General features: G+C 36.3%; 1 protein-coding gene across 8 annotated transcripts in view; it reads left to right on the top strand.

The window, feature by feature from the left end:
• Positions 1 to 22,823, top strand: part of YEATS2 (YEATS domain containing 2) — a 109,011-nt gene that overhangs the window by 23,734 nt on the left and 62,454 nt on the right. For all 8 annotated transcript variants that reach the window (XR_009563745.1, XM_060298363.2, XM_060298361.2 and 5 more), the window contains 5 exons: positions 2,765 to 2,882; positions 6,852 to 6,949; positions 7,469 to 7,561; positions 11,267 to 11,512; positions 13,080 to 13,195. Coding sequence is in view for 7 of the 8 variants with exons in the window: in XM_060298363.2 (XP_060154346.1) it covers positions 2,783 to 2,882; positions 6,852 to 6,949; positions 7,469 to 7,561; positions 11,267 to 11,512; positions 13,080 to 13,195 (653 nt within the window). In the remaining variant the exon portion in view is untranslated. The remainder of the gene's footprint in view (positions 1 to 2,764; positions 2,883 to 6,851; positions 6,950 to 7,468; positions 7,562 to 11,266; positions 11,513 to 13,079; positions 13,196 to 22,823) is intronic.

Genomic DNA, 22,823 nt, shown 5'->3' with positions numbered 1-22,823 from the left:
GTTCGTATTTCCTTTTCATAAATCTCAAAGACAAGAAGAATCCAAAACTTACTATTACATGGATCATTTGTTACACATTCCACATACTTACTTATTACATCATGGTGAGAGCATGCCTTGGCAGATGTGCCTAGCCTTAGGTAGCATATACTTGAATGTGGCATGTATGTTCTTTAGTATTGTTCTTGGTAGAACAGAAGCAGACCTCAATTACTAAAAATGCTCAGTACAGACCTAAATCTTCCTCAACATGTTTATCGGGGGGAGCTCAAACCTGTGCCCAAAGATGACAGGAAAGGCTTTATTACAGGGGCTGCATGAAAATGTGAATTACCTTGGCAGCATAAGTTAATTCATTGGTGGTTTCTTCCTTACCCACCCCACCCCCTTGCACCTCCAAAATCTTCTCTTTTTTCCCTTCTATTCTCTCAGTTTTAGAGCAGAAGTCAAAAGAGAATTTTGCTTTATCCCTTAAGTGAGGGTAAAACAAAATACTGTTTTCTTCAAGAATCCCCAACGTTTTAGGGGAGGAGCCACCATTACTCCTGAGAGTACGTGGGGAGAGAGGGGGTGTGGGAGGAGAATATGGAGATTATGAAGTCCGCCGAATGGATGAGTGAAGATGATGCTGGACTCACTCATTTTTACAGATAATCCAGTAAGACTCTTGGTAAACTGTAGAAGACAGGTAGTCATTGAGGAAATGGTATGGTGCAAAACAGATTGGAGATCTGCTATGATGTATCTACTTCTGATACCAGGTTTATCTTGATAGTAGGAGGTTTTGTTGTTGTTCTTTTTCTGTCTGCATTAGGGAAAAAGGAGTGAGGTTTATTGATTTTTAAGAAAGTATTATTTATGTAATTGCCCAAGATCTTTTCAGGTTGTCTATAACTAGTTGCCGACCAAATGGAGAAGGCTAAAAGAACAATACCCTACTCTCACTTTTTATAAGCTTTAAAAACAGAAAATAATAGTTGGATTCAGGACTTCTCCAAAAATATTCATTTATATTCTAAATTAGAGCAGGTAGGTAATGATTGTGAACAAACATTAAATGACTTGATTTAGGATGTTTATAAATGCTTGGGGGGGGGGGTGGGCAGGTAGGACATTTTAAAGTTTAGGGCCATTATACAAAATAACAATTATAGGAAAAATGTTCTAGATCCAGGATTTACATACATATCATTACATGATGAGTCTCTCCCAGCTGAATCAAGTGAGTCTACCTCAGAGATTGGTGAAAGAACTGGACTAAGAGCTGAGAGGCTTTTAAATTGTTATTTCTGTCTTAACTTTGAGTGAATAAAAAAATAATTATTTTTGGGTTATATTTTATTTTCATTAATTTTATTTTAAAACTGTTTATTACCTCAATAAATACATCTTGTGTATTTTTGCCTTTGGTTAGGTAAATAACCTCCATCAGTGGTAGAGGAGAGGTTTGGAAATTAGGGAGCTCTTGTCTTTTCTGTCATAGATCAGTCTTCTAAGGGGCAACTCATCTAACCTCCCTGGACCTGTTTTCTTACCTGTCAGTAGACCCTCGCTGCCCAGTAAGGGACCCACCAGCCACAGGTTGTTATTGAACCTTTGTAATGTGGCTAGTCCAAATTAAGGTGTACTCTAGGTGTAAAAGACTTAGTACAAAGGTAAGAATGTAGAATATCTTATTGTTAATACGTTTATATTGATTATATCATTGGAATGATAGTATTTTGGGTACATTGGTTAAATAAAATATATTATTAAAATTAATTTCACCCATTTCTTTTTCCTTTTTTAAATGTGGGCACTAGAAAATGTTTATTTCCGTTTGTGGCTCACATTATGTTTCTTCTGGATAGTGCTGATCTGTACAGCATTTCCTAAACTGACTCATGAAATAATAAGTGCTCAGTGAAACACAGTTTGGAAGAGGAGCGGTGTCCAGTGGAACTTTCTGCAGTGATAAAATGGTCTGCATCTCTGTTGTCCAATTTAGTAGCTACTGGCCCTGATGGCTATTGAGCACTTGAAATATGGCTAGTGTTCTGAAATGTAGGAAAAGGAACTGAATTTTAAATATTATTTAATTTTAATTAACTTTAAGGAGCCACATATGGCTAGTGGCTAATGTATTGGGACAATGCAGATCTAAAGATTTATGGGACAGTTTTATTTAAAGACTTGTATACCTAGGACGTGTTTACCATATTGCAAGCTTGTTAGTTTAATATAAGTCTATACAGTTTCTGTTTATTATGAATAATAATAAATGATCAGTAACAATAATATTTATTAAGTACTTGTTATATAGCATGTACTATGTAAGTACCAGAGAGAGGATTTGTATAATAAATTATTTACTGAGGATTTCTATAATAAATTATTTACTGAGCTATATTCTGTAATATATTTGATGCATTGTGGTTTCCAGGATATTGTGGGCTTACCATGTTTTCATGAAAATCTGGTTTCTTTTCTTTCTATATGAGGTCCCTTCTGTGAAAGCCTGGCTCCTTTTGGAAGGTCTGAACAATGTGCTGCCTTGTTAAAGGATTTTCTTTTGAAAGGGAAACGCATGCTTTGTAACAGATGATGATTTTTTTTTCAGTGAACTTTTGAAGTTAGTTATGTTTTTAGCTTTAAAGGGGATGTGTATGTGTATTTACACAGACTTATAAATATCAGTATTATGTAATATTCCTTTTGTATGTGTGTACACATATATGTATTGATATCAAGCAGTGTTATTAATTAATGTATTATTGCTTCACAGTGAAGAACGAATGTCATCATGTCTGGAATCAAGCGAACAGTCAAAGAAACTGACCCTGATTATGAAGATGTATCTGTGGCCCTTCCAAATAAGCGGCATAAAGCAATTGAGAATTCAGGTAGAAATTCACTTGCCTTAGGAAATTATTTCTTTGTTGACATATGCCTCCCTATAAGATTTATAGGAACTAAAATGAAATGCATGTCCACTATTGTGTATATTTTGAAGAGGTTTGTGAGAGGGATTAGCTAAGTGCTCTGTTTAATAGTAATATACCATGTGTGGCATAAAAGGCTGGAACATAATCAGGTAGACTGTGAAAGCGTCAGTAATGAGACAGGCTCTAAGTTTTAGCTATCATTGTGTGTTAGGTGTAATCATAAAGTCTTAGCAATGTGTGTACTACAATGTGGTATCATGTGAGATGATTATAGGTGGTACATGAATTAAGGTTTTTTATTTTAATCGTTAATGTTAATGTCTATAGAAAAGAATGGTCTTATCAGACTTGCAGTTTCATGGCTACTGCTTAGGATAAGGCTAACTTTTTTTTTTTTTAATTTTAATTCTATTGGAGTATAGTTGATTTACAATGTTGTTTTAGTTTCAGGTGTACAGCAAAGTGATTCAGTTATACACATACATATATTCATTCTTTTTTAGTTTCTTTTCTCATATAGGTTATCACAGAATGTCGAGTAGAGTTCCCTGTGCTATACATATATGTCCTTGTTGGTTATCTATCTTATGTATAGTAGTGTGTGTATCTTCATCCCAAGTGTGTGTATCTTCATCCCAAGCTCCTTATTTATCCCTCCCCCCAAGGGCTAACACTTTTTAAAAATACTATTTAATGGCGTTAATTAGATGTTTCACATGGTTCTCAGATGTGGTAGGTAACTTGAAGGTGGTATATGAATGATGGAAATTTGGGAAACACCGATCTCTGCACTTAGCTGGTGGTGGCTTAGTTAAGGCTCAGAGGCATTAAATTACTTGCCCAAGATCATTTAATTAGTTGAAGACCAGATCATCTGTAGTTACCCAGAATGTTTTAAGCTGTCTCAAAAAAAGTGGCTATATTTGAGTTTCTAAATCAAAATACTGCTAAAATTCATTACTGTTTATTTAAAAAATAAATCTATGTAAGTTATTACAGCTAGATGAAGAAGGTCTCAAAGTCATAGATAAGGTGCTGCAGCTCCACAGAGATCAGGCCTCCAAGGTTAAGTGGTGAAGGAAATTCCTGTCTGTGTCAGTGCAGTCAAGTCATATGTACCCCACAAAAGTCTCTGTGTACCGGAAGTGATTAAATCCAGTTCCAAACAATATAAACATTTCACTGCAACTTTTCTCTCCATTCAGTTGTAATTTTATTTACAAGGATACGTCATTTGCTTTCAATAACAAGCCAGATAAATATGAAAGTATCATGAAACTTAAATTCATTATTCAAATGCATCACATGGCATATCTTTTTTGTAATAAAAATAAGAAAAGGGAAAACTTACTGTTTTAGGAAGCATCATAATTTCAATTTAAATCTAATGTAAGTTCACAAATACGTAGCCTAAGCAGGGACAGTTTTTTGTTACTAAGTGCCAATTTGCTGTTCTTCTTCTTGGTGTCCATTCTCAACCTAATTCCTAATAAAGATTTTATTTTTATTCTTCAGAATTTTTCTCAAAGTAGGTTTGGTAGGATGCCTCCCTTTTTTTTTAAATGTAAATTTATTTGTCCATCCACCTCACTGCAAATAACTCAGTTTTGTTTCTTTCTATGGCTGAGTAATATTCCATTGTATATATGTGCCACATCTTCTTTATCCATTCATCTGTCGATGGACACTTAGGTTGCTTCCATGTCCTGACTGTTGTATATAGAGCTGCAGTGAACATTGTGGTACATGTCTCTTTTTGAATTATGGTTTTCTCAGAGTATATATCCAGTATTGGTATTGCTGGGTCATATGGTAGTTCTCTTTTTAGGTTTTTAAGGAACCACTATACTGTTCTCCATAGTGGCTGTATTAATTACATTCCCACCAACAGTGTAAGAGGGTTCCCTTTTCTCCACACCCTCTCCAGCATTTATTGTTTGTAGATTTTTTGATGATGGCCATTCTGGTGGTGTGAGGTGATACCTCATTGTGGTTTTGATTTGCATTTCTCTAATGATTAGTGACGTTGAGCATCGTTTCATGTGTTTGTTGGCAACCTGTATATCTTCTTTGGAGAAATGTCTGTTTAGGTCTTCTGCCCATTCTTGGACTGGGTTGTTTGTTTTTTTGATATTGAGCTGCATGAGCTGCTTGTAAACTTTGGAGATTAACCCTTTGTAAATTGCTTCATTTGCAAATATTTTCTCCCATTCTGAGGGTTGTCTTTTTGTCTTGTTTATGTTTTCCTTTGCTGTGCAAAAGCTTTGAAGTTTCATGAGGTCCCATTTGTTTATTTTTGTTTTTATTTCCATTTCTCTAGGAGGTGGGTCAAAAAGGATGTTGCTGCGATTTATGTCATAGAGTGTTCTGCCTATGTTTTCCTCTAAGAGTTTTATAGTGTCTGGCCTCACATTTAGGTCTTTAATCCATTTTGAGTTTATTTTTGTGTATGGTGTTAGGGAGTGTTCTAATTTTATTCTTTTACGTGTAGCTGTCCAGTTTTCCCAGCACCATTTATTGAAGAGGCTGTTTTTTCTCCATTGTATATTCTTGCCTCCATTATCAAAAATAAGGTGACCATATGTCAGCACTAGTTTTAAATTGGCAGTCTAGTGGCATATTTTACGGGGAGAAAATGACATGGGTGATTAAGGGTCCAAATTCTGTCTGCAATTTTTTTTACACCCCAAAGCATGGGTGGTGATTTTTTCATATTACAAACACAGGATCATTATGCAAAATCCCAGGTTTTTCAAGCAGTCATTCGACTCTTCTTTTTTTTTTTTTTCTTCTCTTCTTTTTTTATTCTCTTGTAATCAAACTACATTTCATATCTGATGTTTTTAACTCTTTGAATTGCATATTACTTTGAGTAGTCATCTGAATTGAATTGCCTTCAGAGACATTTTCTGTCCTTTTGAATTCTTTCTTTGCTGGTTCCTTCAGGTAGTTGTAATCAGAAACTGCTGAATTGCATGCTAGATCCTAACTTCCTGCCTTCTTATGAACTGCTCTTGTGTCACAGACTACCTCTTCCTCTAGCTAATTCTTTACTTTCTTTTTCCTTGGGGTTATGGTTTTTCAGAAGTCACCACGTATTTCTCTCGGAATCTTCATGGATTTCTTTTTCTTTTTTGGTAATTTTATTTTGATGTGATTTCAAACAGAAAAATTTCAAGGAGAATTTGTTTGTCTTTTGTCCAGATTAATTCACCGATTGTTTACATTTTGCCTCATTTGGTTTATCATTCTTTTCCCCCATCCCCAATCCATACACACACATACTACACAAATGCATGTATGCATGCAGGTATATATGCACATCATTTTTTCAGAATCATCAGAAGATACATTAGACACTTGTAAACACATGTGTATTTCCTAAGGACAAATTTCTTATGTAACCACAGTACAAGTATCAGAAGCAGGAAATTTTAACATGTTACATTACATTATCTAATCTGCTGTCCATATTCTAGTTTTACCAGTTGTCCCAGTATTTTATAACTATTCCCCCTCTCCAGGATCACACAATGCATTTAGTTGTTATATCTCTTTAGTCTCTTTTAATGTCCTTAACTTTTCTTTGTCTTTCTTGATTTTAGTATTTGAATGTATAGGCCAGTTATTTTGTACAGTGTCCTTCAATTTAGGTTTGTCTGATGTTCGCTGTGATTAGATTCAGCATTTTTAGCAGGAATGCCACAGAGTGGTGGAGTCTTATTAGTACATCATATCAGAAAACATGCGAGGTCAGTTTGCTTGAATATTTGGTGATGTTAACTTTTCATTATTGATTAAGGTGATGACCATTAGGTTTCTCCACTTCAGAGTTACTGTTCCTGGGTTTCTTTTGTTGCTTGCTGACTTGAATCAAGGCAGCAACTGATTAATTAGACGTTGGATTATTGTATGTTCTTTGTGCAGCTCGAGATGCTGCTGTGCAGAAGATTGAGACTATTATCAAGGAACAATTTGCACTTGAAATGAAGAATAAGGAACATGAAATTGAGGTCATTGACCAGGTATAATGATGTTAAATTAAAAATAAAGGAACAGAACTATTGAAAAAAACTATATATGATGAATTTTTAAAAATCTGTTGAGATGGAATTATGGTATATTTTCCCCCTTTGCTGTTCTTTTAAAAGTAGCTTTCTCGTTTTTGGAAAAAAAGACCTGTGCCTTTTTTTTTCTTTAAATGACATTGCAGAAAAAGATAAAGAAAAAAATCACTTGAAATTCCATCCCAAAAGATAATTCCTCTTTGCTTTTGTGCTCAATATCTTTGTGGACATTTCTCAATGAATACGCATATATACATACAAATACATATTTATATGTCTATATACTCTTGCAAACATTGTATTTTGTCATTTTTTAAAATATTTTGCCAATCTGATAGGTGGAAAATGGTCATTTCTATTTGTATTTCTTTGATTATTAGACAAGTTGAACCTTTGGGTTCATTTACATTTCTTATAAATTGTATATCTCTTCTGTCATTTCCATTTTTTTAAGTAATTAAGTAATATTTATTTTAGCGACTAATTGAGGCAAGAAGGATGATGGATAAACTTCGTGCCTGCATTGTCGCAAACTACTATGCTTCTGCAGGACTTCTGAAAGTTTCTGAGGTAAGTTTTCCTCATATGCAGTCATTTCTGGCCACCCATATTGTTGTGTGAAGAGAAATTAGTCTTGATGTGAAATCCCTGCCTTCAAAACATTTCTTATATTGACCTTTCGAATTCAAGAAGCCTAGCCTGCCTTCCTGGGAATATACATAAATTTATCATTGTGTTCAACCATATCCTTTAATTATACCTCTCTACATTGTCATTAATCGTTAAGTAACATTTTTTTCTTTTTGCTTAATTGTTCTGTAACTAATTGTTATCACTGTTGCTAGGCTTTGCAGATACAAAGATGAGTGTGACCCTGTTCTAACTTGCCTTATTGCTCTTCATTTGATTATGGATGGCTTTGGAATAAATTATAGATCGATTGATTTTTCTCTGACCTTTTACTGCTAATGAATGGCAATTGTTAGTTTCAGTAGATTTATTCTATTAAAGAAGCCCTGATATTTCCCCCTACTTTTTGTGAAAATTTTCAAATATATAGAGAAGGTGAAATAAGCACTTGTTTATGTATCACTTTGCTTCAACAGTTTTAACATTTTCCATGTTTGCTTTATCTATCTTATTTTTGTCTAAAACATTAAAAAGTTAAGTTCCAAGCATCGTGACGCTTCATCCCTAAATACTTAATGTTCATCTTCTGTGTAGTCACGATACCTAAGAGAATGAGTTCCTAATATTATTTGATAACTAGTCCATATTCAGATTTTCCCAGTTGTCCCCAAAATATCTTTAAAGTTGGGGGTTTTTTTTGTTTTTTTTTTGGACAGGATCCAATCAGGGTTCATGGGTTACATTTGGCTGTTTTGTTTCTCTTGTCTCATTTTATCTAGAACAGTTCTCCCACCTTTTTTTCCCCTGTGATATTGACTTATTTGAAGAGACCAGGCCATTTATGTTGTAGAATGTCCCACATTTTGGACTTTTTTCCCCTTGGGTTGTTCCTTCATTCCTTCTATTTTTCTGTAAAATAAGAGTCAAGTCTAAAGATTTGATTAGATTAAGGTTGAGTCTTTTTGGAGATAGTACTTCATAGGTAATGCTGTATACTTCATATTGTATCACATTAGGAGACATAGTATCAGGTTGTGCTACTGTTAGTGATACTAAGTTTAGTCATGGTTAATGTGATTACCACTAGATTGCTCCAGTTATAAAGGATGGGGATAGGATTGAACTGATACAGAAGTATTTCTTCTTGTTTGACGTTTTGATAATTTCTGCATAAGTTTTGTTTTTTCTTACGTTTCTTCCAGTTAGAATTAGATAATTCTCCTCTTGGACAGTACTGGCTCGATGAGAATAGTGGAAGGGCTGCAGGGAGCATAGTAGCATGCTGCTTTGCGTCATTCCCTGTGGTTTTTACAGATAAGAGGTACCTGCCATGTATAGGCTTTTGTGTTATCCTGTGGAGCTTTAAGGTATTAGGTATTGGTGACACTCCTGATGTTATCTTAGAGAAATCTGAAGCATTATTTGAGTTTAATCTTAGATGGTAGATAGTTGTTTCTTCTACTGCAGGAGTTTCCATATTACATTTTAGAGTCTGAATTACTTTGCTCGAGCTACCATAACAAATTACCACAAGCTTGGTGGCTTAAAACAACAGGAATTTGGGACTTTTTGGTGGCGCAGTGGATAAGACTCTGCGCTCCCAATGCAGGGGGCCTAGGTTTGATCCCTGGTCAGGGAACTATATCCCACATGCATGATGCAACTAAGAGTTTGCGCATGCCACAACTAAGGAGCCCATGAGCCACAATTAAGGAGCCCATGTGCCACAACTAAGGAGCCCGTGTTCTGCAACTAAGGAGCTGGAGAGCCTCAACTAAGGAGCCCACCTGCTGCAACTAAGACCCTGCGCAACCAAATAAATTTTAAAAATAAATAAAGGAACCAGATTTTAAAAACAAAACAAAACAAAACAGGAATTTATTATTTCATGATTCTAGAGGCTAGCAGTCCAGAACCAAGTATGTTGGTGGCTAGGCCATGCTCCCTCTGAAGACTCTAGGGAAGAATTCTTCCTTGTCTTCTCCTAGCTTCTGGTGGTTGCTAGCAGTACTTGGCATTCCTTGGCTTGTAGCTGTATCGCTCCAGTTTCTGCCTTTAACTTCACATGGACTTTTCCCTTTGTGTGTCTTCTCTGTTTCTTTCTGTATGCAACTTTACCTCTTTTAAGAATACTAGTCATTGAAGTAAGGCCTACCCAAATCCAGTATGACATCATCTTAACTTGATTACATCTGAGAAGACTGTATTTTCAAGTAGCCACATTCATAGGTCTAGGTGGACATGACTTTTTGGGAGACAGTGTTAACCCAGGGCAGATTCTAAAGTCATCTGTCATATGGCTTGATATTAGACTCAACAAGATGGACATTGTGAGCTAGCAGCTGCCTGACATAGGACTGTAGCTACTCTGAAGAGCTGGTTATTCATTTAATGTTTTGATGCCTTTTTTTTTTAAACCATTAGCAGTACTGAACTGTGCTATTTGATAGTCTAGAAATGTACTGATTTTTATCTTGTATATTCTGATTGGGATTTATTTAAGGATATTTAGGTATATTTTTATCTTCTAGGATCTGCCAATTAATTATTTTTAGTTTGCTCTAACAAAATACATTTATAGCTCTAAAATAAACCTTTATTATTGAAATACAACAGCTCTGTTGCTTTGACTCTGAAACACTAGTCTCTGGCTCCCTTTTACTTGCTAAAACAATTATTTTTAATTTCAATTAAGCAATTTCTAAAGCTGGGCTTCCTAGGAAGTAACTACATTATAACAACACACTATTTTATATGCAAGTAACAAAACACAGAAGAATACCCTAGGCAGGCTTCAGTACTGGACTGAGGGCAAACTATATATCATTATTACTCATTTTAAACCATTCTATGCTACATTTTATTCCTACGTGGGAGCTATTTTACATACACATTTTTAAAAATCTTTATATTTCTTACAGGAATGTTTTATTTAGAGCAGTTGATGTATTTGTATCAAGCAATGTGAGGTTTATTTTTTTTAAGTCAAATCTGACTTTCCATGTGTTACTATATATATTTTTTTAATTTTTAAATTTATTTATTTTTGGCTGTGTTGGGTCTTCGTTGCTCCCATGGGCTTTCTCTAGTTGCAGCGAGTGGAGGCTACTCTTCGTTGTGGTGCGTGGGCTTCTTATCTCAGTGGCTTCTCTTGTTGCGGAGCATGGGCTCTAGGCATGTGGGCTTCAGTAGTTGTGGCACATGGGCTCAGTAGTTGTGGCTCACGGGCTCTAGAGCGCAGGCTCAGTAGTTGTGGCGCATGGGCTTAGTTGCTCCGTGGCATGTGGGATCTTCCTGGACCAGGGCTCGAACCCATGTCCCCTGCATTGGCAGGCAGATTCTTAACCACTGTGGCACCAGGGAAGTCCCTATATATTTATCTTTACTTTTCATTTACCTTCTGAGGACTTGCATCTTTAGCTTTTAGTGTTAGGACCTTTGCATAATTATTTATCATTCTCTAGTTTTTGTTTTGTTGATTTGGGCCACATTAAGGAGTTTGGACTTCATTTTATGGGAGTGGGGTGATCTTGAAGGATTTTAAGCAAGACTGGAAATAGATAAGGGTTTTTGGGAAGATCAAACTTTTGCCTACTTTTGGTGGATATGATTAAAAGTTTGTTTTGCTTACTCTCATTTTTGCAGGGATCAAAGACATGTGATACAATGATTTTTAATCATCCTGCTGTCAAGAAATTTTTGGAATCACCATCTAGGTCATCATCTCCTGCCAATCAGAGATCAGAAACACCATCAGCCAATCATTCAGAAAGTGATTCTTTATCTCAACACAATGACTTCTTATCTGACAAAGACACTAACAGCAATGTGGACATAGAGGAAAGACTCTCAAGCAACACAGAGCAGAGACCAAGCCGAAATACTGGAAGGGTATAGTTGGATGGATGGGAGGGAGCCAAAAGAGAAGGGAACCAGTATTTATTAAGAATGCACATATTATTTCATTTAACCTTCATAGGAACCATAGGATATAAGTTAATTATAGCCCTTTTAGAGATGGAGAAACTGAGTCTCTATGAGGTTTAAGTTATATTTGTTCACAGGTATCAGAACTGAGAATTAAACTTTTGTCTTTTTATATTTGTCCACAGTATCAGAACTGAGAATCAAACCTGTGTCTTTTTGCTTTTACAGTTCAAGGCTCCTGTGTACCACCCAACTCCTAGATGCCATTCATGTAGATATGAAAGAAACTTAGAGGAGTTGGCAGTACTGTGTCCACTCTATCACGTTTATTCTCTCAAGAGCGGTGGCTCTTTTTCAGTTTCCTCTTTGAAATTTTATGTTCTAAGATGCTTTAATAACTGGAGGAAATTTGAAAAACAATAAGTAGAATTGAAAACTGTTTATCGCTCTTTGATCCTGTCAGTTTGTAATCTGAATTCCCATCTCAAGCTGCTCTGATCTTCTTGGTGTAATACTTGGCTATAGAATCCTTACTGGATGAGACCAGTGGTTTTTCTCGGCCAGATGTTCTGTGATAGAGGAAATTCCCAGGCTGCTTTCCACATACTCAGACATCAAGGATTTGATTATTTTGATAAAATTAAAAATGTTTCTGATTATAAATTCATATATGTTCATTTTTGAAAATTAAACTACAGAAAAATAAGAGAGAGTAGAAAAGTCATTCATAATGCCATCACCCAAAAACAGAACTCTTAGTGTTTGGATTTAGTTGTCTCCTTCTCGTGTACTTTCTGGGGAAATACTGCATATGTTTTTCTTTTTTTAATTAAAATGAATTTGTTCACACTAGTCATAGGATTTAGAAACCTACTATCTTTTATGTAATATGCATGCTCATGTTTATGTAACAGATATTTAGTGTTTACTGTGTACCAAGCATTTTTCTAAAAACTGTACAGAACCATCATCTGAGATAGATACTATTATCATCCTTATATTATAGATGAGGAAATAGAGACAGAAAAGTTAAGTAATTACCCAAGCTGACACATCTAGTAAATGTAAGGGCCAAGGCTTAAACACTGGCTGTCTATCTCCATAGTCAAACTTTAAATTAATCATTATGTTTATGTTACGTCTTATTGAAAAATTTGTAATAGTACAGAAGATTGAAAAGAAAGTAAATTCCATTGACCCCTTCCCCCATTTCCATATCCCAGAGGTAACTGTTGTAGTAGTTTCTTGTGTATCCTTCCACATCCTATTTGCATATACAAAGCAGCTGTTTATGACTATTAAAAACACACACACATATGTGGAATTACAGTGTACAAACTTTTTCTATAAACTAATGCAAAAATTATAGTAAAATTATTCTTTCATGCTCTGAGAGCAGCCACAAAGCCAGAGAATTTTGTAATTAAAAAAAAATTGAGTTAGTCCATCCATACCTTTTATGATTTTGTGGTTTCTGCCTATTGAAAATTGTCTAAATTGGAAATGAAACTTGATTATGATTTTTTTCTAGGACACTTCTGGTATTACTGGCTCCCATAAAACAGAGCAGCGGAATACTGATCTTACAGGAGATGAGACTTCACGACTTTTTGTAAAGAAAACAATAGTAGTGGGCAATGTGTCCAAGTGAGTATTCAGTTGAATTGTCTCATTTTCAGTCATCCATTTTTGGTAATACTCTGGCATACTCTTATTATCATAGTATTACAATAAGTATAGGCCTCAAGGATTCTTTTTCCCAAACTCTTAGTTGTTTTAAAAGTGAATGAAAGTCCAGAGACTTGAGACTGCTCCAGTGTGTCTGCTAATCTTTGATGTAGGATAAAATTGTGCTTGGTAAAAATTTTGTAGATGTGAACTTTTATGCAAATGGTGTGTTTTATTAAGCATGTAACTGTGGATAACTTTGGAGGAACTTTTGACTTCTGACCTAGTTCTATCCTTAGGGGTCTTACCTATTCCTAAAAATGTTTATTTGGTTGCCCAAATTGAAATGTTTTAAATATATAACAAAAGATTGTAGCACAGGTCTTGAAGACAGAATTCCTTCAAGCTAAAGGGCTGTCTCTTTAACAGTATGATTTCATGCTGTCTTGTGGTAACATCATCATTTTTGCCGAGTATCTGGGAATGGATAAAGACATCATAAATCTTCAAACAGCATAAGAATGTTATTTCCTCACAAACCCTTATTTGCCCTTCTCCTCACTAGGCATATTTATTTCCTCTATGCTCTCTTGTCATTTTTATCATATTATATAGTTATTTCCTATTTTCATATATTTTTTCAAATCAGGCTGAATCTTTTTTGGGTAGGCAGTATATCTTGTTTGTTTTTGTATCTTGCAGTAGTTGGTGTTCAGTAAATATTTGACTGATGAATGAATCAGTATATTTATGAAAATTGTAATTAGATTCAATTACTGAAAATAAAGGATTCAGAATTACAGTAAATATCTGGGGAGGGGGAATCAGATCTCGGGGGAGTCTTCCAAGTCCCAGTTGATGGACCACTGATAACAAATAAGAAGTACATTAAAAATCTCAGGATAATAAAAACAAAGATTCTCAATGGTCTGTGTCGTAGTATTTAAACAGAAGCATGAAATATGACTAAGGCAATTAGGTTTCTGTTTCATGGATTATTTTATTTTATTTTTATTTTTATTTGTTTTGCGGTACATGGGCCTCTCACTGTTGTGGCCTCTCCCGTTGCGGAGCACAGGCTCCGAACGCACAGGCTCAGCAGCCATGGCTCATGGGCCCAGCCGCTCCGTGGCATGTGGGATCTTCCCGGACTGGGGCACGAACCCGTGTCCCCTGCATCGGCAGGCGGACTCTCAACCACTGCACCACCAGGGAAGCCCCTCATGGATTATTTTAGAATTAGCATGCATTCAGCTAAGGGGACTAATATGAAGTGTTGAGGTCTCAACTATAGTACAAGACAGGTCAGCCCAGAAAAGGCCAAAACTAGAAATTCATGAAGACTCACCAGGCCACCAGAAGATTGGGGAGAAACAGTTACTGACATTTTCAAACAATTATGTCTGATTTGTAGGTTTTGGGGTTTAAGACCAGCTGGAACTTAAAATACTGGTTAACCATGGATTTTAAGTAGAGAGGAATGATTGGCATGAGAATTATAAAGTCCTTGTTTGTTCTGGAAGAGGATAAAAATATCGATTTACTTTGGACTTTGTTAAGAATGCTCGTTAGCATATCTAAGATAACAGTGAAAAGAACAGACATAGAGATTTAAACTTTAAAGGTAGTAAGGGGTTGGACTTCCCTGGTGGTGCAGTGGTTAAGAATCTGCCTGCTGATGCAGGGGACATGGGTTCGTGCCCCGGTCCGGGAGGTTCCAATATGCCATAGAGCGGCTGGGCCCGTGAGCCATGGCCACTGAGCCTGCGTGTCCAGAGCCTGTGCTCCGCAATGGGAGAGGCCACAACAGTGAGAGGCCCGCATACTGAAAAAAAAAAAAAAATAGAATCTGCCTGCCAAATCAGGGGACAGGGGTTCGAGCCCTGGTCCGGGAAGATCCCACATACTGTGCGCCACAACTACAAAGCCTGTGGTCTAGAGTCCGTGAGCTGCCCACAAGCCACAACTACTGAACCCCCGCGTGCCTAGAGTGCATGCTCCGCAACAGGAGAAGCCACCACAATGAGAAGCCTGCGCACCGCAACGAAGAGTAGCTCCTGCTTGCTGCAGCTAGAGAAAGCCCGCATGCAGCAATGAAGACCCAACGTAGCCAAAAAGAAAAATGTAGTAAGGTGTGAGGAGAATTGAATGAAGAAAAGGGGAAAACCCCCCTGATTCCAAAGGAAGGCAAGCAGGAGCAGGAGAAGGGATGTGGAAAAGAAGAAAAAAAGGAAAAGACAAATAGTATAAAATAATTTAGTAGCAGTAAATCTAAATGTATCAACAATCATAAAAAATGCATATGGATTTAATTATCTAATGAAAAGAAATAGTTATACTGAGATGAAATAACATCTTTATGCTAATGCATTTGAAAATTTAGATGAAATAGAGAATTCCTAGAAAAACACAACTTAAAATGACTCAAAAAAGGAAAAACCTTGAATAGTTTTAGAACTACTAAGTAAGTTTAATTATTGATTTTTAAAACGTTTTCTTCATAAAACCAAATTAAACCATGAGGCTTAGATTGCTTTAAAGGCTGAGTGAACAGCTAATTCCAATTGTGTAGAAAATCTTATGGGGAAAAAGAGAACATTTGTCAGTTTACATTATGAAGATAGCATAAGTTTGTTAACAGAGCCAAACAGGGAGTTCATAAGAAAAGGAAAATTATAGGACATTGACACTCATAAATATAGAGGTGAAAGGGCTGAACAAAATCGTTAGCAAACTGAAGTCAGTAACTATAGAAATGATAGTACTTCATGACCAGGAAATGCAAGTTTGGATTAACATTAGAAATTAATAAATATGATAAAGGACATAAAACATGACCACCTCAAAAGATGCAGAAACATTTGACAAAATTCAGGTCTATTTGTGGTGAATCCTCATGGCAGACTTGGAATTCAGTTAATCAGATAAAGAATATCTCAAAACACCTTCAGCAAATATACTCAATGGTAAACAATTAAACACCTTCCCCTTTAGGTTCAGAACAAAACAAGAGATGCTCAGTATTACTACTCCTGTTCACCACTGCACTTGGAGATACTGATAGAGTCATAATACATTAGTAAATATGAGGATTAGAAAAGAAGAAACAAAGTGTCATTATTAATAGATGATATAATTGTCTACACAGAAAAATCTAAAACAATTTTTGATAGTTTTAGAGTTACTAAGAGAGCTTGGCAAGACTGTTGAATTACAGTATCAATACACAGAAGTTGATTGTGTTTCTGTATGACAGACTCAGAAAACAGTTCTAAAAAGATGCATTTATGGGTTTCCCTGGTGGCGCAGTGGTTGAGAGTCCGCCTGCTGATGCAGGGGACACGGGTTCGTGCCCCGGTCCGGGAAGATCCCACATGCTGCGGAGTGGCTGGGCCCGTAAGCCATGGCCGCTGATCCTGCACGTCCGGAGCCTGTGCTCCACAACAGGAGAAAAGATGCATTTACTATAGCAATAAAAAATACAACATAATAAATCAAACAAAAGATATGCTAGCCTTTCATGAAAATGAATAAAATTTTATTAAAACACATGAAAGAACTAAGTAATTAGGAACTTCTCTAGTGGTCCAGTGGTTAAGACTCCATGTTCTCAATGCAGGGGGCACAGGTTCAATTCCTGGTCAGGGAACTAGGGTCCCACATGCCACAGGGTGTGATCAATAAATAAATAAATAGATCACTATACCATGTTCAGGATAGGAAGGCTCAATATTGTAAAAGATACCACTTCCCCCTAAGTTGATACGTAAATATTCTGATTAAAATCCCAGTAGCGTTCAGGAAATTCACAGGCTGGCTTTTATTTGTGAAAAACCAAAGGGTCAAGGTGGGACATGAATACTCCTAAAGAAAAACTAGGTTAGGCAACTTGGCCCACTGAGTTGCTAAGGATAACCATAGACATAGATGAAAGTATAGAAGTCCATGACCATATTTTACAACAAAATGTAATAAGGGGGCCTTGTGAAATAAAGACAGAGCTTCAAAAGGGAGGGCTAAGGATTCTGGTTTTACCATGGTCAGGACTTCAGGGAATGGCTTGTTTTGGCTTTTAAAAGGCAAGAGACCAGTTGCATCCTTCTTGGCAGCAATGGGTAGGAAACAGAAGAGTTCAAAGTTCTAGCACTTTGAAACCTGAATGAAATCAACCCAAAGGCTAGAGGTTTCCTAACCCAGGAATAAAGTATGCCAGTTTATTTCTACCTAATATACCCACTTAGCAGGAAAAGCAAGATTGATTTTTTTTAATTGCATGGTGATAATCAGAAAACAAAACAAACTTTAAGGGAATACCCCTTAGGCCAAAAAAAAAAGTTTAAAAGAAAAGGGTTAACTGCAAAGATTCACTTTGGTTAGCTGATATAGCTGTTAAATATTGAATGAATTTCAGGGGTTTTTTAAATTGAAAAGTTTCTCCCACCCTTATCCCCTGGCAACCATTTTTCTACTCTGCTTCTATGAGTTCGACTTTTTTTTAGATTCTACATCAAAGTGATACCAAGCAGTATTTGTCTTTGTCTGACTTATGTCACTTAGCATAATGCCTTCAAACTCCATCCATTTTGTCACAAATGGCAGGATTTACCTTTTATCTCAGAACTGAATATTCCCCTGTGTGTGTGTGTGTGTGTGTAGTGTGTATGGTGTGTGTATGTGGTCATATCTTTATCCATCCCTTTTAAAACATTTTTTTAAACTGAAGTATAATTGACCTAACAACATTATATTAGTTTTAGGTATGCAACATAGTGATTTGATATTTTTATACATTGCAAAATGATCACCACGATAAGTCTAGTTACCATCTGTCACCATAGCTATACATTATCTGTATATTACATGACTTATTTATTTTATAACTGGAAGTTTATGTCTCTTTATCTCCCTCATCTATTTCCTTCATCCACCAACCCCCTCCCCTCTGGCAAACAGCAGTTTATTCTCTGTATCTATCAATCTGTTTCTGTTTTGTTATGTTAGTTTTGTTTAGATTCCACATAAAAGTGAAATCATAGTGGGGTTTTTTTTAATTTTATTTATTTACTTACTTATTTTTGGCTGTGTTGGGTCTTCGTTTCTGTGCATGGGCTTTCTCTAGTTACGGCGAGAGGGGGCCACTCTTCATCGCGGTGTGCGGGCCTCTCACTGTCGCGGCCTCTCTTGTTGCGGAGCACAAGCTCCAGATGCGCAGGCTCAGTGGTTGTGGCTCACAGGCCTAGTTGCTCCGCGGCATGTGGGATCTTCCCAGACCAGGGCTCAAACCCGTGTCTGCTGCATTGGCAGGCAGATTCTCAACCACTGCGCCACCAGGGAAGCCCATAGTGTTTGTTTTTCTCTGACTTATTTCACTTAGCAAAATACCCTCTAGGTCCATCCATATTCTCACAAATGGCGAGATTTCATTCTTTTTTATGGCTGAATAATATTCTATTGTATATATATATACCGCATCTTGATTCCATTCATCTGTTGATGTATGCTTAGGTTGCTTTCATATCTTGGCTATTGTAAATAATGCTGCAGTGAACATAAGGGTATATTTATCTTTTTGAATTAGTGTTTTGAATATGGTTGGAATTTCCAGAAGTGGAACTGCTGGATCATGATAGCCATTCTGACAGTTGTGAGGTGATATCTTATTGTGGTTTTGATTTGAATTTCCCTGATGATTAGTGATGTTGAGCATCATTTCATGTGTCTGTTGACCATCTCTGTGTCTTCTTTGGAAAAATGTCTATTCAGGTCCTCTGCCCATTTTTTTTTTTTTTTTTTTTTTTGCGGTACGCGGGCCTTTCACTGTTGTGGCCTCTCCCGTTGCAGAGTACAGGCTCCAGACACACAGGCTCAGCGGCCATGGCTCATGGGCCTAGCCGCTCTGCGGCATGTGGGATCTTCCTGGACCAGGGCACGAACCTGTATCCTCTGCATTGGCAGGCGGACTCTCAACCACTGTGCCACCAGGGAAGGCCTCTCTGCCCATTTTTTAATCGGGTTGTTTGTTTTTTTGATGTTGAGTTCTGTGAGTTCTTGGTATATTTTGGATATTAACCCCTTATCACAGATATGTCATTTGCAAATATCTTCTCCCATTTATTAGGCTGCTTATTTGTTTTGTTCATAGTTCCCATCAATGTGTAAAAGCTTTTTAGTTTAATGTGGTCCCATTTGTTTATTTTGGCTTTTGTTGCTCTTGCCTGAGAAGACATATTCAAAAAGATATTGCTAAGACTAATGTCAAAGAGCATACTGCCTATGTTTTCTTCTAGGATTTTTATGGTTTCAGGTCTTACATTTAAGTCTTTAATCCATTTTGAGTTTATTTTTGTATATGGTTTGAGAAAGTAGTCCAGTTTGATTCTTTTGCATGTTACTGTCTGGTTTTCCCAACACCATTTATTGAAGATGCTATTTTTTACCCATTGTATATTCTTGCCTCCTTTGTTGTAGGTTAATAGACCAATAAGTGTGGGTTTGTTTCTGGGCTCTCTGTTCTGTTCCGTTAATCTATGTGTCTGTTTTTATGTCAGTAGCATACTGTTTTGATAACTGTAGCTTTATAGTGTATATCCATTCATCTCTTGACAGACACTTGTTTCCTTGTCTTAGCTATTGTAAATAATGCTGCAGTGAACATGGGAGTACAGATATCTCTTTGATATCCTTTTTTATTGTCTTTGCCTATATACACAGAAATGGGGTAGTTTTTAATTTTTTGTGGACCCTCCATACTGTTTTCCATAGTGGCTGCATTTACATTCCCACCAACAGTGTATAAGGGTTCCCTTTTCTCCATATTCTCACCAACACTTGTTATCTCTTATATTTTTGATGATAGCCATTCTAACAGATGTGAGATGATAACTCATTGTGGTTTTGATTTGCATTTGCCTGATGATTAGTGATGTTGATCACCTTTTCATGTGCCTTTTGACCATTTGTACGTCTTCCTTGGAAAAATATTTACTTCCTCTGCCTATTTCCAAGTCAGGTTTTTGTTTTGTTTTTTTTGCTATTATGTGAGTTCCTCATGTTTTGAATATTAACCCTTTATCAGGTTTATGATTTGCAAATGTTTTTTCCCATTCCATACGTTGCCTTTTCATTTTGTTGGTGGTTTCCTATCCTGTGCAAAAGCTTTTTAGTTTGTTGTAGTTCCACTTGTTTATTCTTGCTTTTGTTGCCTCTGTTTTTGGTGTCAAATCCAAAAAATCATTGCCCAGACCAATATCAAAAAGCTTACCCCCTTATACTTTCTTTTAGGAGTTTTATGGTTTCAGGTCTTAAATTTAACTTGTTAATCCGTTTTGAGTTTATTTTTGTGTGTGGTGTGGATAGAGGTTCAGTTTCATTCTTTTGCACATGGCTTTACAGTTTTCCCAATACCATTTATTGAAGAAACTATCCTTCCCCCATTGTATATCTTATCTCCTTTGTCAGAAACTAATTGACCAGTAAGTGTGGGTTTATTTCTGGCCTCTCTATTCTGTTTCATTGATTTATGTGTTTTTATGCCAAAACAACACTTTTGATTACTGCAGCTTTGTAATATACTTTGAAATCAGGAAGTGTGATGATGCCTGCAGCTTTGTTCTTCTTTCTCAAGACTGCTCTGGATATTCAGAATCTTCTCTGGTTCCATACAGATTTTAGGATTGTTTTTCTATTTCTGTGAAAAATGCCATTGGAATTTTATAGGGATTGTATTGAATCTAAATTGCTTTGGATAGTATGAACATCTTAACTATTAATTCTTCCAATACATGAGCACAGAATATATATTTATTTGTGCCTTGTTCAGTTTCTTTCATCATTGTCTTATAGTTTTCAGTGTACAGGTCTTTTACCTCTTTGGTTAAATTTATTGCTAAGTATGTTGTTGTATTTGATGCTCTTGTAAATGAAATTATTGTCTTAATTTCTCTGATAGTTTGTTGTTAGTGTATAGAAACACAACTGATTTTTTATGTTGATTTTATATCCTGTAACTTTACTGAATTCATTTATTAGTTTTAACAGTTTTGTGGTGGAATCTTTAGGTTTTTCTATATGATATTATGTTGTGTGCAAATAGAGACCATTTTACTTCTTCCTTTCCAGTTTGGTTGCCTTTTATTTCTTTTTCTTGTCTAATTGCTCTGGCTGGGACTTACAGTACTGTGTAGAAAGACGTGGCAAGAGTGGACATCCTTGTCTTGTTCCTGATCTTAGAGGAAAAGCTTCCAGCGTTCACCATTGAATATGATGTTAGCTGTAGGCTTGTCATATGTGACCTTTATTATGCTGAATTATGCTTCCTCTATACCCAGTTTGTTGAGAGTTTTTATCATGAATGGGTATTGAATTTTGTTAAATGCTTTTTCTGCATCTATTGAGATGATCATATGATTTTTAGCCTTCATTTTATTAATGTGGTGTGTTGCATTGGTTGATTTGTGGATGTCAAACCATCATTGCATGCCTGGAATAAATCCCACTTGATCATGTTGTTGATACTTTTAACACATTATTGACCAGGGGATTTTTGCAGAAACTAACACCTGTGGCTGATGGTTTGTTATGTAAGTGAATATTGAAACGCCTGCGTTTGAGTAAATATCAGCAACGTTTTTTGCACTTAATGTATTTATTTGAAACTTTGTACATGTCTTACTAAAGCATTCTGATATTTCGTTAGAGTGTGATAGGCAGTATAGCAGGCACCTCTGTGCAGGGGAACAGAACATCTATTACAAATATACCATGTTTCAATGCACTTTCCCCTGGAATAGCAGACTCTACACTTTCTGGTGGCATTTTTTTTTTGGTCCTGTGGGTATTATTTCCTCTAGAATATATTCTTTTATTTTACCTGATAGTTGACAAGGTGGATCTTTGCGGCGCACTGTTCTAGAAACGCCACAAGAAGGACCAGGTGTGGAACTACCGCTGTATTACCAGAATGGTCAATTCCCCATTCTCTAGCTACTGCTAACAAAAATTGCTTGTAAGTCACTTTATTCTGTGCATTAAGGCTGCAATAAATTTTAAACACATTGAATAAAACTGAAATTACTCAAATATAAACCTACTTTCTTATACCATTTTCGAGTTCTCCGGAGGATATTGAAGTTTGCCAGATATTGATTGGATCGATCAACTCCCTTCATGTATTTATTATACTCTAATATACAGGTGGGCTTAGTTATCTGATGGCCAGTCCTCCATCTTCTTTTCCTGTAGTTGCTGTGGAGGTGTCATGAATAGTTGTCACCATGAGGACTAGCCTCTTGTCTTTCCATAGAAGAAGAGTCACTTCTCCTTTCCATAAGAATGTCATTTCTCCCCTCTGTAGATTTTTAGATTTCTCCTTTAATTGGTTTGGTAGACCACGATTCTCTCTTATAGTCTCACAAACTCCGGTTTTATTCTTCAACAATATTTCAGATGTGGACACACTGTTGTAATAATTGTCTTGGTAAATATGGTGCCATGAACCGAGATAAGGTTGTAGGACCAATAATATTGTTTCTTGCAGTTTCTTTCCTTCACCCGTGTAAATCTCAAAGTTGCCTATATATCCGGTTTCACTTTCACTCACCATCCTGAC

Source organism: Globicephala melas, chromosome 4 (genome assembly GCF_963455315.2).
Source record: "Globicephala melas chromosome 4, mGloMel1.2, whole genome shotgun sequence".
Classification (NCBI taxonomy): Eukaryota; Metazoa; Chordata; class Mammalia; order Artiodactyla; family Delphinidae; genus Globicephala; species Globicephala melas.
This window is presented reverse-complemented; position numbering and strand designations above follow the sequence as displayed.